The 16,113-nt window shown below is 42.4% G+C and overlaps 1 protein-coding gene across 1 annotated transcript in view; it reads left to right on the top strand.

Moving 5' to 3' along the window:
* Positions 1–16,113, top strand: part of IQSEC3 (IQ motif and Sec7 domain ArfGEF 3) — a gene marked incomplete at both ends in the record, with an annotated part of 97,865 nt that overhangs the window by 47,439 nt on the left and 34,313 nt on the right. Inside the window, one exon of the mRNA XM_079537672.1 lies at positions 14,558–14,846. Coding sequence (XP_079393798.1) covers positions 14,558–14,846 — 289 coding nt within the window. The remainder of the gene's footprint in view (positions 1–14,557; positions 14,847–16,113) is intronic.

Below are 16,113 nucleotides of genomic sequence, written 5' to 3'. Positions count from 1 at the left end.
GGTGCTGATTAGACTGTTATTTAGCTAAACCCTATAATTTCATAAAGCAACTTCTCTTTTTCTTGCTGGCTTCTGCCTGTTAGTGGCAAGGTTTCATTCTAAGGATTTGAATAGCCTCGTAATTGCATTTCCCACTTCTCCCAGTCTCACACAGTGGAGACTGGTGTCCCACAACAATGACTTTAAAATGTGTCCAGCAGCAGCCCAGCTCTAACAGGATTACATACCATTTGCTTTTGTGTGAGGTAATAGCGCTGAGATGAGAAAGATTTGTTTCTATTAGTGTAATGAGAGGAAATGGTGGAGTCACAATTAGAGGGAAGAGTACATTCATTCAGTTGCTTTTCACAGGCTTTTTGGTGCCTGCCTCAGACTTGCCTGTGGTGCCAAATAGGAAATCAGCAGAAAATCACCTGTGCTCCAGTATGAGAAATGTTTTACATAAAACATGAAGTGCTTGGGGCAGGTCTGCTTTGGCAATGGACATGGGGACTGCACTGGAAGTTTGAATTATTCTCGGATCCCATCCAGGTGATGGGATGGGATCTGAGTACAACTGTCTGAAGGGCAGTATCAGTCCTCAGAAAAATCTTTGGGAAGGAGTGATGTTCCACCTGTATTTGTGGAAGAAATATGGTACTTGCTATCTGATAGAAGTACTGGTGAGACCTGACCTACTTTTAAGGAAAGGAGGCATAGTCTTCCCAGGGAAAGGAGATCAGGGGTCTGAACAAGAGCTGGGATCTGAAACATTTATGGAAAAGTTGGGCAGGCTCTGCTCACATTGCTCTGCTCACATTTGTGCAAAACATTTCTCATGAGATGTAACTTTCCAGTATAGATAGTGTTGCTTAGTTCAGGATTGAAACACGATCAGTGCAACTGGCAAGTGTTTGCTTCATGATTATGATCCAATTAAACTGCAACTCAATATAGTTTAAACTTCAAACAGCTGTGTACTCATTTCTAAAGAGCCTTCTGAATTAGTTGCTGTTACAGATTGGTTACTGCTTGGCATCATAGCACCAATTAGTGGTAAGGAGATATGAAAATCATTGGATGCATCTCCAAGTCAGCCTTCCCTGCAGTTCTGATGAAACTCCCTATTGTCCTGTTTTGACTGTTACCAAAGTATTCAAATGGAAATATCTGTTCTTGTTGGAAGGGGTCCTTTCTACTTGTTGCTCCACTGCTGCATGTGGGAGGGCGAAAAGTGGATGGACAGACTTTAGACAGTTCTTTGAAATCAAACCTTCAGAATTCTTTCCTCACAGCATTCTGAGCTGCATCACAGTAAGCTATACCTTAAAAAAACACATGCTTATAAACAAAATTTGATTTGTTTTACTTCTGGGCATCTGTTGTCTATGACTCTTCATATGTCTTTACCTGAATTCACTGTTCAGAGACAGAACATGCATTTGTTCAGTATCCTATGAAGTATTTCTAGAAGGCACTGACATGAATGTTATCCACATGCACAAGTCACAGCATCACATCACATCTCTCTGTATCTCCCCTCTGCTGTAGCCTGTGCTAATGCACTACCAGTCAGATCCACCTGAGAAAGCCACGTTGTGTTCAGTTTGTGACTGCAGTAACCCTTAAGACTGAGGGCCATTAATTTTGTGGGAATTGAACTGCTCTCCAAGTTAATTCTCCTTTTGGAATACCACCACAGCATCGTGGGGGAAAAAAATAATCCATTGGGGAATGATAATTTTCCACCAATATCCACCACTCTTAAAGCATTACAGGAAAACAGCTGAGCTGCACAACATTGTGTCTGAACCTGTGAAAGACTGACCTTGTCTGACAGAAAAAAAGCAAATCCAGTTCATGAAATGGGAAATGAGCCTTTCTGGCTTAGGTTTGCAGGCAAGGTATTAGGTGTATAGCCTGGAGGTCAGTGCTTCATCTCATCTCAGAAGCGCTCAGTGGCTGTGGCCCAGGTGTGAAGCGTGATAATGATTCTAGTTTGTATCAAATAAAATTTATCACCTATCACACAAAACAGCGCAATAACTCTGAGTAATTGCCCCCCAGCTTGCAGTGTCAAGTGGAAGCTCACAGAATTAGTGGATTGCGGAGGCTGAATTCTTCTCTGACTCTTAATAGGGAATACTCCAGGTCAGGCTTACAGCACCTGCACATGCCAGCGTAAAGCAAGCCTCCATGCCCATGGACTGTTCCTTGTCTGTTCTGAAGACAAGAGACTTTATATGCAAAGCTCTTCTTCATTTGACTTTCATTCCAGCTGAAGATCTCCACAGCACTGTTTTGGAAAATACACAGGAGGAGTTTGAGCAACATTTCTGCTTTGTTAGCACATCCGGTTTGTGCTTCTTTTCTCATTTCTTTTCCTTATTGAGGTCACAGGCATGAAGAGAGGATTTTTTTCTGCTTCTTAACAGCTCATCTACTTCTTATTCTTTTCTCCCTGTAGACTTAATAATCCTCCGTTCAAGATATTACAATTGGAGTTTGTGGAGATGCTGCAGGCAGGGCTGGGTCAGCAAAGTTCACATAAATATTCCCCAGGATCAGTTGCCTGAATTTTGATTTCAGTCTAACACAGACACGTGGGTCAGAAGTAATATCTAGACCCAGACTAGAACTCTCTCTAAGCTTTTAGGGGTGTTTTATACAAGCATGACCAGCAGCATTAATTGCTTTGCAGAAACCTAGTTCCAGAACCACAAAGGTAGTTAGTGCATGTAGATTTAGGAAAAGTATGAACATACAATTATAAGCAAGAAATGTTTCAGAGAACATCCCTAACATTATAGTTACCAACAAGCTTGGGAATCTCTTGCAGGAAAATATAGTTGGCAATTCTGCTACATGGCCTAGAAGGAATGGCTTTTTCTGAATCTCACAAGAGGTGAGTTTCAGATGCAGTGCCTTGGTTCTGTGAAGGAGATCTACCAGGACTGAACATTTTCACACTATCTTCCACACAGGCATTTCTCTGCTTCTTGTCTCAAACCGCTGATGCAACCACTTTCAGGCAAATATGGAGAACACAAAGGTGAGGAGGTACAGTGAGGACTAGGTGGGCTCTTCAAAAAAATCTCTTACAGCAGTTGGAGTGTTCCTATCACATTGGTTGCTCTGTCTGACCTCTGTCAACACCTTTCTTAAAGCAGATGGCAGGAGAAAGAGGTCAAATGAAATCAGTCTGAAATATCATCTTTAGAAACTGCAAAAACAATTTTCAGACACTTTCACTGAGGGCCTGAGGCTGTGTCCAGCCACTGAGTGGCCACGTGTCCTTCCAATCCTTTCTTCATCCCTGTTGCTTCTGTTGCCTCCATGGATCCTGCCCTAGACTTGCAATCAAGCACTCTTCTCCCACATGCGACAGCAGTTCCCATTTTCCGGGCCACAAAGAATGGTAATGTCAGTAAATAGAGTTGATCATAGCCAAACCTCACAATAGCTATTTAGAATAATTTATTGCCTTAATTCTAGGTGATGAACTCATGACTTGCAGATAAACATCATCTTCCCCCCTCCCTGTATTGCAAAGAATTCTCTGTCCATAACATGACAACTTCTCAGTACCAGTGGAATGCAACATTAACAGCTTCTGTGTCCTGTGCTTTTGGTTTGATAACGCCACAGAGCTGCTTGAGAAGAGGCAATAACTGCTTTGGAAATAGTCCTGTGTCTAGCGCTGAAAAATGGTCACAGACGGTTGATAAAGTAATAGCAGATGGACTGCATTGGAGCTAATGCCATTCATTGAAATCCCCTACTGGTATCAACCGACCTGATCTGCATCAGTCAAGATCCTATCCCCACTCCTAAAATTACAGATCTTCTGTGCACTGAGGTGTGTTCTGTTGAACTCAGCAGGTGGTTTCTGTAGACCCTCTGTCCATGCATTTCTTCATGGCTCACAAGGCAGAGAATTTGGCAAAGGGATGGAAAAAAAGAGCCACTGAAAAAAGAAAGGAAGACAGATTCAGCCCAAGAAAGAAAGTAGAGCTACTGAAAGGAAAAACGATGGTATACATGCTACACAGAGAAAGAGAATGACAGAAAAGAAGGTAGCAGAAAAAGCAGGAAGTTAAAAAATAAGATAAATGAAAGAAGAAACAGAAAGGAACAAGAACATAGGAACAGGAGATAAATCAGAAATATTCCTGTTCATGCCAACATTCTTTGGCAGTGACAGCAATGAGGCTCTGGCCGTTTATCACAGTTTCTTGCAGTGTGGTGTCAATCCAAAGGCCTGGTTTTTTTTTTTTGTTTTTTTTTTTTTGTATTCTGCAATACTTACTCACTCCTATGCAGGTTGATCTTCTGACCAGCCCTATGGGCAAGTTCTATGTTTTCCTGTTGGAAACACATGCCCATGCTTCCATGTTCTTTCTTCTGCCTGGCAAGCTTGCAGATTCTTAAGGAAGAACTGAGAAGTCTGAGATGCTGAAGAGGAACACATTGTACCACTACTAAAGCCTCTTTCTTTGGGTTCTGCAGATAGCTAGATAGCTGAAGGAGAAGGAGTAAAAAAAAGATGGCAGATTTTTTGGGACTGTCATCCTGCCTGTTCAGAAGACTGCAGAAGTGCTGAGGTCCACCTCTTTCTTCTGTGAGAAAAGATCATACTGTAAAAAATCATCAAGACATAAACAGGAATTCAGACCAAGTGACCTTTGGGTGCCAAAATCCCCCCATCTCCATTTTGAGCTTGTGGATGTAGAAGCTGAATTGGATCTAAAACGTGAAATGCAGTGCTATTGAATGATGCTAGTGAGGTCAAAAGAGCAGAGGATGGGATAAAAGTGGCAAGTAGCAGAACTTGAGGTACTTGAGGTAGAGAGGAACTTGCTGATTCTCACCCATAGATATTCCAGTAATGAAAATGCTTAGCCCATTTCCTAAAGCCTTCCATACAACTCTTTTCATTGCTCTGCAGGTAAACTGCCATTGTACTGGCTAAATGCAAAGTTAGTGCAGATGGGAAAATGAGGAGAGAGACAGAGAGGAGATCCCTTCCAAGTTAAGCCATTCTATGATTCTATTACTCATGTTTAGAGGAAAGTTCCTAAGATGTCTAATGGAGGTAATGAGGATGACAACATTAGAGTGTAAGACAGCAAGATTTTGCCCTTTCTTAGGAACTGCCAATACAAATTTAAGACGAAGTAGAAGTGCTATTTAATACTGGCTTAATTTTATAGATTTAAGTCCCACTTCGTGTGAAACTACAACCTTATCTCCCAGGTATTTGAAGACATCACTAAGATGACATATGGGTTATTTAGTCCATACCAGTGGTCGTGGTCTTCAGAGCTGTCACTGAGGTGAGGTGTAAATTAAAGGCCATTTTGCATGACTGTAAATTAGACTGTAAATTCTAGACTGAGGACTTAATTCTGGACACACAGATTGGAAGTGTGCTCTAGCAATTTCTAATGCTCTTTTCTCAGTAATTTAGTTCTCTCCATATATATTTTGTGTCATCATACTAAGGGAACTCCATGTGCCTAGTGACAAGAACTATGTGTAAGCTTCTTATATCACAAACTGGTATGTTGCAGCTTTCACGTAAACAGGTTGTGCTGATGTTATTATTGCCTGTCTGTCTGGGTAGACTGCCATCTCTCTTATCTCAGTTTTTGGGAAAAGAGGGAAGATGGGAGTAGGTTTCTTTATGTACACATTTCTGAACATTTACTCTTCTGCACATCTCTTTGAGTGTGACTGCAGAATATAACAGATGCCTGTATTTTCTCACAATACACTAATGTGAGGGTGGTAGATCAAGATGCAAAAAAATGGATGGTGCAGAGTTGAACTGTGAAAACTACTGCTGTGCTGTTATAGCACATCTGGATCTAATAAGATTGTTATGAGCTATCTTAAAAATATATTGTATTTTTAAAGGTAGATCCTCCATTGACTTATGAAGGGTCTGAGTTCATTGATGCAATGGAATTCAATACCAGCCACAGTTCTGCTCAACAACACAATAGCACTGCATGTGGCAAGACAAGGTCCTGTTTTTCTTAGTCATCTTGTCCAAAAAGATTCATGTCGGAGTATAAAGTATAGGGATGGGAAACATTTTCATTCCTCAAAAGGAGGAAAACCTGAAGTGGCCCTGAAGGAACCTGAACTTGTATGACTGAATGAGCAAGTTGCTAAGATACTGTTTTCCAAATAAGAGTGCAAAAAGATAGGAAGGGGAATAAGGCCTCAAGAAAGAGAAGTTGCATGGAGTGGATCAGGATGTGAAGGGAGCAGTGAGAAAGCATGTTAGAATTCGGATAAGTGGAGTTTTGGGCCTACTGCACAAGGCTGTGGTGGTAGCCACTGGATGGGAGAAGGGAGGGAGGAATGCTAACCATGCTTTTTCTGTCTTGGTCTTCAGCCATAGGCCAACCCAAAACCCTAGATCTGAACTTACTGGGGGAGTTAACACACTGGATCAAATTTGCTTTCTTAAAGCCAATGAATGGTGTTTTGATTGTATTTAGGATGGTGATCTGAGTCTGTTACTCTCTATGTTGAGGAAGTCTGGGCTTCCTCCTCTTTGGTCTCACACAAACAACAGCCTTCTATTGCAGCAGTGACCACAAGAGAAAAAAATAGCTGATGTATTTGAGAACACTTGCAAAACGTGCCTGAGTTACACAAAAGTCTTCTTGTGAAGTAGCTTCCTCACTGCCTTCAACAATCAATGTCTCCATTCCCTTAGAAAAGAACCCAGAGATTCATTCCAACCCACTATCTGCAACAACAGGTGGAAAAACAAGACCACAGAAGCCCTTGCCCAGGTCTATAAATCCCAAGAATTGTGTCCCTGACCCAGATCTCAGGTAGCTGAAATAGGAGAGCAATGGGCTGAGGGGATATGCAAGGTTGCCTCCCTTGTAGAGGCTCTGCTGTCTCCCAGCCCTGAATTCATCTCGTTTTAGCAGTAAAATTCTATCTTCTGCATGATTGCACCGGCAGGCTTTTGTCAGCGAATTCAGTGATGTTTAAACCTGCCTTAGGGATGAGGAGCCAAGAGATCTGAGTCGAAGTGGCAGAAAGACTGCTGCTGAGAAGCCAAGTTTCTCTTTCCCGGGGTGCTGAGCGGGCAGTTACACTAATGCAGGATGCCATCTGTTTTTTCCTCCTCTAAAAGGTCGTGTTTACTAAACATTGCAGAGGAAAGAGAGGTCTAAGGTTAAAGTAAAAGTAATTAAACCATGCAGGACAGGGGGCTCCTGTGCTTCACTGTCCACTTGTGCTTTTCACGCCTCAGTGATAAGCACAGGTGCCCTGTTTGAGGCAGAGACAAGTAACCCCTCTGCAGTGGCAGGCTGCAGTTCCTCCTCCCAGTCCAACCTGCAGAGACAGCTCTGCAACCATGGCCCAGGGTCTAGAGGGCAGCTGAGAAAAAGGGGCTGTGCTTTGCTGGCTGAGTATTCTGGAGGCTGGTGAAATAGGAGGCATGTCTGGGAAGGGAGTAGAAGTGGACCAAGTGTCATTTTGAGGTGTCAGTCAGACAGGCAAAGGAGCTAGGAGCAAAAATTGAGTGAAAAGCATGGCCAGTCTTGCACCATACACTTCTCATTCAGTTGTAGCAGCCTTTGCTGTTCCAAGTCATCCTCTGCAGGAACCTGTCTTCCTCCATGAAAAAAACAGAGATGCCAGATTTCAAGTTGCTGAAATTAGCTATTGAGATCCTGGCCCTCAGACAGGCAGCCAGCTCAGATGGATACCTGCAAAACCATGTTTGCACTACAGGAAATGCATCAGAAAAGTTTAGCTGCTACAGTACTGCAGCAACAGACAAAACAACATAATAATGTGAGACTTACACAGTACATAGGTATCATTTTTAATTACCGAATCTGAAATGGAAGCTCTGATTTTGGCACATTGGACCCTGTGGGATTTGGAGATATTTTTTAGTATTATTACGTTTTCCATCTGCTTACTATACATCTCACTAAAACCACATTAAACAGTGTTAAAAATACTTTGTCTTTTTCAGCCTGTGCAAAAGAATGTTGCGTTTAATTCACTTCCAGTATATTAACTGTAAGGTACTGTAAAATCCCTTTTACAGGTGTGTGTGCCAGACTTTTTATTAAAGAAGTAATATATTCTGGGATGGGTAATGAGCTTGGTTAATCATTATTAATTCCTCTCGGGCAAGACTAGTGTGAGAAGATGGCTTGTTGCCACTGCTTTGCAAGGTGTTACGTGAATGTAGACAAAATCGGAATCTTGTTCCTATTTTGGCCTCTGCTGGGGGAGACTGAGAAAGCTGCAGCTCGGTTGGTAGTGGATGATTTGCCAAGATCAAGTTCCAAGTTCCCTGCCTCTCTGGCAGGAGACACTTCTGCCTTCCATCATTTTCAGCATGCTCCCTAAGAGCATTGCCTCCAAGTCACCCTAAAACCTGAACTTAAAAGCAAATCAGAAGCAATTCTTCTGCACTCAGGCACCCAGCATGTCAGAAATCTCTGAACCTTGAAAAGATCCTGTAATATATTATCAAGCCTGTCTCAGCCATTTTTCATTGAATTCTGATCAACTCATTCACCATATGTTACGGGTATCCTCAGGGAACACTGAAATGAAATAAACTGAAAAGGCACTTTGGACCCCGCTAACTCAGCAGTTGATTTTTTATTTTATTTTTTTTTTCTCCTGAGCAGGGAGAGGAAAGAGGACAGGGAAGACACTGGTATGTCTTAAGACAAAGTGAGGAAATATTCTTGCTGACTTGAGGTCTGGACTCTACTTTCTTGGCATTTGCTAATGACCTCTTTTTCTAATTCTCCATATGGTACTATCTAAGAGTTTTTATTCTGACATCTCTGAAAGTTTGAAGTCTATTATAGCTCTCAGGTCATGATAATACTAATGACTTGCAGCACTTTAGAGCAGCATATATGCAATAACCAACTGATCATTGTTAAAATCTCTGTGGCACAGATTCATAAATTTTTGCAGTCCTTTGCAAGTAGTCTGTGTAGTCTTTGCCTCAGTTAAAGGGTACAATCCTGTGCAACAACCTTGGCTACCATGATGAAGGTGTTTGGTAAGTGATATATATGAAACCAAAATGTGGTCTTCTCCCAGAGAGACACAGAGAGGTGAGATCAGCCTCTGTAGTACTTTCCTAAAACCTCACAGCCATAACTTCCTCCTATCCAATTAACTGGATGTTTGTTCATCACTGCTGTACCTGCCAACAGGGCACGTGAGCATCCACTTCTTGGGTGACTGGTTTCTTATGTCTCTATGCAAGTTCAGGAGAGATGCTGCTATTTTTGTTATTCTGTTATTACTCTTATGTATCTGCAATGTTTCTTCTTGTAGGACAGCAGGAGCAAAGAGATGCCTTTTGTGCCTTCACCACAGTGGAGCTGTGTAGCTGTGGAGCGGGTAGTGAAAAATTCAGATTTAGTTTCTTACAGGTGTAACCTTGCTGTCCTTGAGAAGAGCAGTTCTCCTGGCCCCACAGCACGTTCAGCCACTCAGCTACCCTGTAAATACCTTTCTGAGAGCTCTGAAAATTACTGTGAACTGATTCTTGTACTTGTCAGCAAGGGCAATGGAATGGAACATTTGAATGATCCAGCTTCTGTGTTCCTGCTTGCGGGCCTAGCTTAAAATTGTCTTGAAACATATGGGGACAACAGGTTGCATATTCTTTCTGAAGTATGGGAATGTTTAAATTTGACAGACAGGACCCAGTGAATGACCACAGTTCAGCTCCCGATCTATGTGCAGATCCTTACCAAGCTGGAAATGTTTCTCACAGCAAGGAGATGGTGAGGAGAATGCAAGGAAGTGTATCTTTGTGCTTTCCCAATCTCTGAGAACTGAAAAGCAGACAGATCTCTCCCAGGACAGAGAACAATACAAAGCTCTATACAGACATGGGGAGCTGATACAACTAGAAGTGGGCTGGTGGACCCCTCTGGCTTAATAGTCTGTTATCATCGATTCGGGCTGGTATCACTGATTTTACATCTAGTATCTTTCTACATTCTTCCCACAGTGTATTTCTTGTGGAAAACCTTCCTTAGAAGTTTGTACGTAGAAGTTAAATCCCAGAAATCTCATTTACATGCTCTAGACATTGATAAAAATATTGAGCTGTCAGTTGAAGACAGTTGAACTGTCTCAGAGCTTTTTCACCATCCTGCTTTCTTGAAACACACACTAAGAATCAGCCCAGAACCCCGATACCCTTGTCTTGATATACGCCTTATGCTAGACTAGCTACTGCATTTCATTTAAGACCTGAATTGGATTGTCTGTAGTCACCATCTTTGTCAACAAACTGGTTTCTAATTGCAGCAGCACTAGACAAGTCTGCAGTGCAAAAGGAGGGAAGATTTCTTGTCAGTGAAATCTATTTGCAGTAATAACTAAGCTAGTTGTTATGGGTCAGAAAAGTCGTACAGGAACATCTAGAAAGAACAGAACAGCTGTTTTTTTAGTCTTCCACTTTTATGTGATTGCAAGTGATTTACAGTAATATAAGCACTTCAGATCAAACAATCCAAAGGCATTACAAACCTTGCCTACCTGACTGCATTGTGAGCAGAAAATTGTTTCATCTATCATAAAAGAGTAATTGCAAAAAATGTGAAAGACAGCAGTATGTGATACTTTAAAACACCAAGAATAAAGAATACCAATTACAGTTGAACCTGCAGGAGTGATGGTGGATACAGAACTACATTAACATAGTTGGAGTTTGGCCAGAGCATTCGGATTCACATCTTAGACTCTGTGGGGAACTTTTAATTTTTACAAGTGGTTAGAAAAGTTTTCTAATCTAAGAAACAATGTGCAATAGCTCTGTTCCTCCCCTTCATCACAGCCAAAGTGTTTGATTTCTCACTGGGCAAGAGATCCTGGTAATTTACGAATAGCACTTTTTTCCAGAGACCTACCATACTGTAGTGTCCTCCTCTACTTTATTTTTCTCTTTTTTTTTGTTTTGTTTTGTTTCTTCTTTTTCTTCTTGTTACTATGATAATAGCCCATGAGCCTTCACTTATTAACAAAACTGCTCTGCCAATGCAAATCAACTGTGTCATGCAGGACAGTGGGAAAATATAAGATCATTTTAGCTTGTATTTCACTGCAGTATTAGTCTGGATCTTTAGCAGTGTGGAAACTTCTTCATCTATTGCTGCTAGGGGACAACAGTGAATAGGCTTCCCAGGGCATTTCTGCAGAAACAGACTAAAGGTGGGTGTAAACTCGGGAAGAATAAAGGGCAGTAAGAGGATCTATAGGGCTACAGTGCTGGCATTCAGGTGACTAAACAAACTATTGCTTATACGTCACTGATTTTTCTCAGATCAGGATGAAATAGTCTCTTGTCTGAAGGTAATGTAGAATTGTCTGGTATTTTGGTATTTTATATCTTTTTCCCACTAAGTAAAAACAGTTGAGCCATTTTTTTTTCCCCCACAAAAAAATATGCAGACACTATTCCCAATTCAGCACGAGTATTTGCTGTTGCTTTCTGAACAGTGCAACAGACAAACCAGCAGGGGGTTAAAAAGTTTATATTTAGCTCAAAAATATCTAGCTGAAAAATGCCTTTGAGTGCTTCAGTGGAATCTGATTTTGGTTTGACCGAGTTTTGACCCTCAGAAAATTCCACGCATAAGTGTAATACATTCTGTATGAGTGTATTCACTAGAGCATGCACGGAAGAGGAAGACAAGATTATATGTGTACGTGTGGTTAGTTTATACTCTCATCCTAGCAAAGTGTCTTTAGGGGCTTCAGTTATGTACTGTAAGTGGGAACACTGAGGTTGGTAGTGCTTCTCACGCACTTGTAACTGAATGTGTGCACTTAGTGGTTGCAATCTTAGGGCCCTTCACTGTCATGAAGAATACCTGGGAAGTCTAACGAGGGTAAAGAGGTCTTCTGATCACACCTGTCTTTGAAAATGGCCCTGCTTTGAGCAGACAGTGGAGCAGAGACTTCCCAACTTCTCTTCCAGCCCAGATTATTCTGACTCTATAAAGCCTATTGTTTCTTTTTTTCCTTCTGTGTTAGCTATGCACACAGGATATCCAATTTCTATGCATGTTACTCACACTCTAAACTGTGTGCGACAGAAAACCAAGTGGGTAGCATGCACTAAAGGTGAGAAAAAGCCTCACAAAGCAATTACACTAGAGGTGACGTACAGTTTCACACAGCAATGGGCCTGAATGCTGCAAAATCTTATGCACACACTTCACATTTTACCATGAGCCATTTTATGGTAGTCAGTGGAGGCACTCAAAAAATATGGTTAAGCAAATCATAGAATCAACGAACAGCCTGGGTTGAGAAGGACCACACTGATCATCCAGTTTCAACCCCCCACTATGTGCAGGGTTGCCAACCACCAGACCAGGCTGCCCAGAGCCACATCCAGCCTGGCCTTGAATGCCTCCAGGGATGGGGCATCCACAACCTCCTTGGGCAACCTGTTCCAGTGCATCACCACCCTCTGTGTGAAAAACTGCCTCCTAATATCTAAATATGTGAGTGTTTAGAGAATCATCATGTCACTGAGTGTTTGCTGGCATTTATAGTCCATTCATGCTCCCAGATAATTCTGCTAGCTGTTTAGCTCGCTGCCTCAGGCTTTGACTTGCCCTAAGGGCAGCGCATTCTGCATTGTGGCCTTGACTCAGCAAAGCAATTTGGGATATATGGCTCACTGAATCAGAGCTTGTGACTCTAGCCGAAATTGCTTTGTAGGACACAGTCCAGTTCCCACTGAAATAGCAGTGAGTTTTTTGTCATGCACTGCAAAGAAAACATGATCAAATCTGTGTTTACCTGGTCATCCCTTTAGCTGAGGATAAAAACATATCTATGCCACTGGTTAAAATGAGAAAGGGCAGAACAGAGGCTTCCAAAGAAAGTGACACAGTGAAAGCCATAAAGGAAAAGTCTGTTAAATCTTTCCTGGAATGTGGAGAGACATAAAACAGAAAGAGTTAGAAACTGGGATTTAGTTTACATGTAGTTCTATGCCTCATTTAAATGAAGGTATTTCCTGATTGATGAATGCAAACTATGTCATTTTAATGTTTTTTTAATAAAGTTGATTGGTTACACAGAATTAATGCAAGACATTGATTTCTTTAAATTTATTTTTAAAATCTGCTGACTACATACATGTGAATGAAAGTAGAAGCTTTCTACCTTTAAACTCTACTTTCTTAGTTCTGAAGTTGTGGCATTGTGCTTGACTCATCATTTAGAGTCCATTCAGAAACTATAGAAATATGTCTGAATTTAATTGTTAAAATGCTATTGGAGGTAACAAATTTCATTTCAAAGTACTAGAAAGTATTTAAAAGTCATCCTGTGTCTCATCAGCAGATGGAGAACCCAGGTCTACTTAGAATACCTGAGCTCTTAAGAGTGCTCAGCACTTTTGAAAATGAGTCTAAAATGCTTGGAAGTAGTTTGAGCGCTACAGAAAATCGTATTTGCAACTAATTCCCTGATTTTGTTCTGACATCAAAACCAGTCATAAAATAATTGGATGTCTAGATAACAGCAGAACTGATCATATATGGAGCAAATCCAAGAAAAAGAAATACCGTTTAGAAGTGAATTAAAGAATGTAATGGTGTTCAAATGCCGGAGACGGTATACAACTTTGACTTCAATTGAATTAAATGCACTGGTTCTGTGGCAGTTATTTCCAAACTCGATGCTGCCATCAGCTAAATACTCATCCCTTGGAAAGGAGTGGAGCTGAATCCCGTGTAAACTATGCAGCAGAGCTGAGTCCATGCAGACTGGACTCAGTGGACTCTCTGGGAAATCGTAAGTTATTCATCTGGAAGGATGTGGCAGCAAACACTTCCATAGTTCAAGCAGCCCCTCAAAGTCTTGTTTGAAATTGGATGATTTCAGAAAACATTTGGCAAGGGAGGTTAGCAGCAGACTTCCTCAGCACTTCAATGGATTAGATGTACGTGAATCACACCCTGTTCAATGCAACTCCCTTAGAGTTCACAGTTGTCGAGCCCTGGTTTCATACAATCACTGCTGTGGCTGACAGGAGAAGAGTTTTTTGCTTTCTCTTCAAGCCCTCAGTGGCACAGCACTGTCCTGTGGGTTAGAAAGTAATGACTTATTTAAGTCCCGTAGCCTGCTGTGGGTTTGTTGCAGAGTTGCTTTAAAGAGTCAGGAACCTCAGGTCTGGCTGGCTGGCTCTGCTGTATCTTTATAGTCTCAGCACTCCATACTCTAACGCTGTTTCTTTGGAAAATCTGCAGCATTCATCTGTCCTTACATCATTTCTCACATGTCCATATAAAAACCAGGGGAAAGTCTGGATCCTTGGGAACCAGGCTCTGAAGCAGGTGAGACTGTGGGATGCTCCATCCCCAGTGACAGCCTTTACAGCCCGTGCTCCCTCAACATTTAAAATGCAGGTCAGTGAAAGAGCATAGCTAACAATAATAAGCGTAATCATAAGCAATACAAATAATAACAACAATAATAATAAAAACAAATAAAAAAGAGAAACGTTGCGTTTTGTTCACAGTGATGATCCCAGCGGTTCCACAAGCAAGAAAGCCGGGTGTGAAACGGAGGATCCGAAGGAGGCCGGCAGACAGAGTGGCCAGGAAGGCAGGTCCGACACCCAGACGCTAAAAGCCCAGCATGAGGAGCTCCAAGAAGAGCAGGCAGCGGGGTGTTCCCCTCTGGTGCAGAAGGCGAGCCTCCACCACACGGGCTCCCCAGTGAGAGTGCAGCGCAGCAAAGGGACGGCCTCGTGTTCCCATGCAGCTGCCTCCGATTATGAGCTCTCCCTTGACCTAAAGAATAAACAGGTACAGAGGCTTCCTCCTCAGGCTGTGGGAGAAGGGGATGGGGTGGGAGGGGCTGCGTTCACACTGTGGTGTGCCCGTGTTTCTGCAAATACTTCAGCCTTCTGTTTGCTTAGAGCTTTCACCCAGCCTGGCACTTTGGCTGAGTGGGGCTGATGGAGGAAGTAACTTCCCCACCTCTGACTGCAATGGTCTTTCACCCAAGCCTGCTCTACTCTTCATTGCCTGTGTTCTGTGTTCCGAAATGGCACTCAGGTGCGACTGTAGGTTTAGAGATGGATTTTAGGCAGCCGAGGAGTGAGGCATCCAGAGACACTGCCTGCTCAAAAGCACAGAGTCCCTGTAGGCTTCCCTGCAAATGATTGTCACAAAAAGCCTCCCTCGTGGGAGAGGTCTCCAAGAGCCATCCTGCCTTCTTGGAGCAACCTGGACAGGCCCCATGTGCACTTTCATGTTAGTCTCTTCACAGAACGAGCTCACAGGGTCGGTGAAGTTTATTCAGGAGGTGTCCTGCACAGTGTCTACCACTGTGTTAGCATATTGTTGCCATCGTTGCCTTCAGCATGCTGAAGAGGCAGGCAGGTTTACTAGACTGAGACAGTGATTCAGTTCTGGAAGTTTCAAGCCTTTCCTCCTGTGCTTGAGACTACAGACTTGCTCCAGAGCACAGTCTACCCGTCTTTATTTGCGTTTCCCAATGGGGCTCTCAAACAGCGGTAGTGGGACAGGGGCTAATAGCAACTGGCCTCTTCACTCAAAGGCAATGAGATGGAATGTGCCCTCACCACCCTGTGTCTCTGCAGTTTACAGCCCAGGAGAGCTGTTGTGCAAAGCGAAAACCTAAAGAATCGTTTCTGACTTTTCCCTGGATTGGCAGCTCAACCGGAGGCTGTCTAATATACAGACCCTGCAGGATGTGAGATGGACAGGACAAACAAGGGCTACTGATACTGTCCATATTGCATTCAATGGGAGAATTCAGTGGGAGCTATGTTATTGCAGATGAAGGGTCTCAGCTAATGAGGTTCCCATTGAAGAAATTGCTGTTTCTGGTACATCTCTCTGCCACTTCCCTCAAGGCATTGCTGCTGTCCCAAACAGGCATTTCAGATCAATGGCCCACTAAATTCCTGAGCAGAAAAGAAGCCTCTTTCTTTTTCTTTCTCAAATACTGCATGTCCAGAATTCTTGCTTCACACCAGGAAAAGAAACAAGAGACTAATTAACTGGCTTTACAAAATGATGTGACATATCCTCAGGGTGGGCCAGA

The sequence above is a fragment of the Tetrao urogallus genome (assembly GCF_951394365.1).
Source record: "Tetrao urogallus genome assembly, chromosome: 1".
NCBI lineage: Eukaryota > Metazoa > Chordata > Aves > Galliformes > Phasianidae > Tetrao > Tetrao urogallus.
Note: the sequence above shows the minus strand (reverse complement) of the source record. Positions and strands in the feature narration are given on the sequence as shown.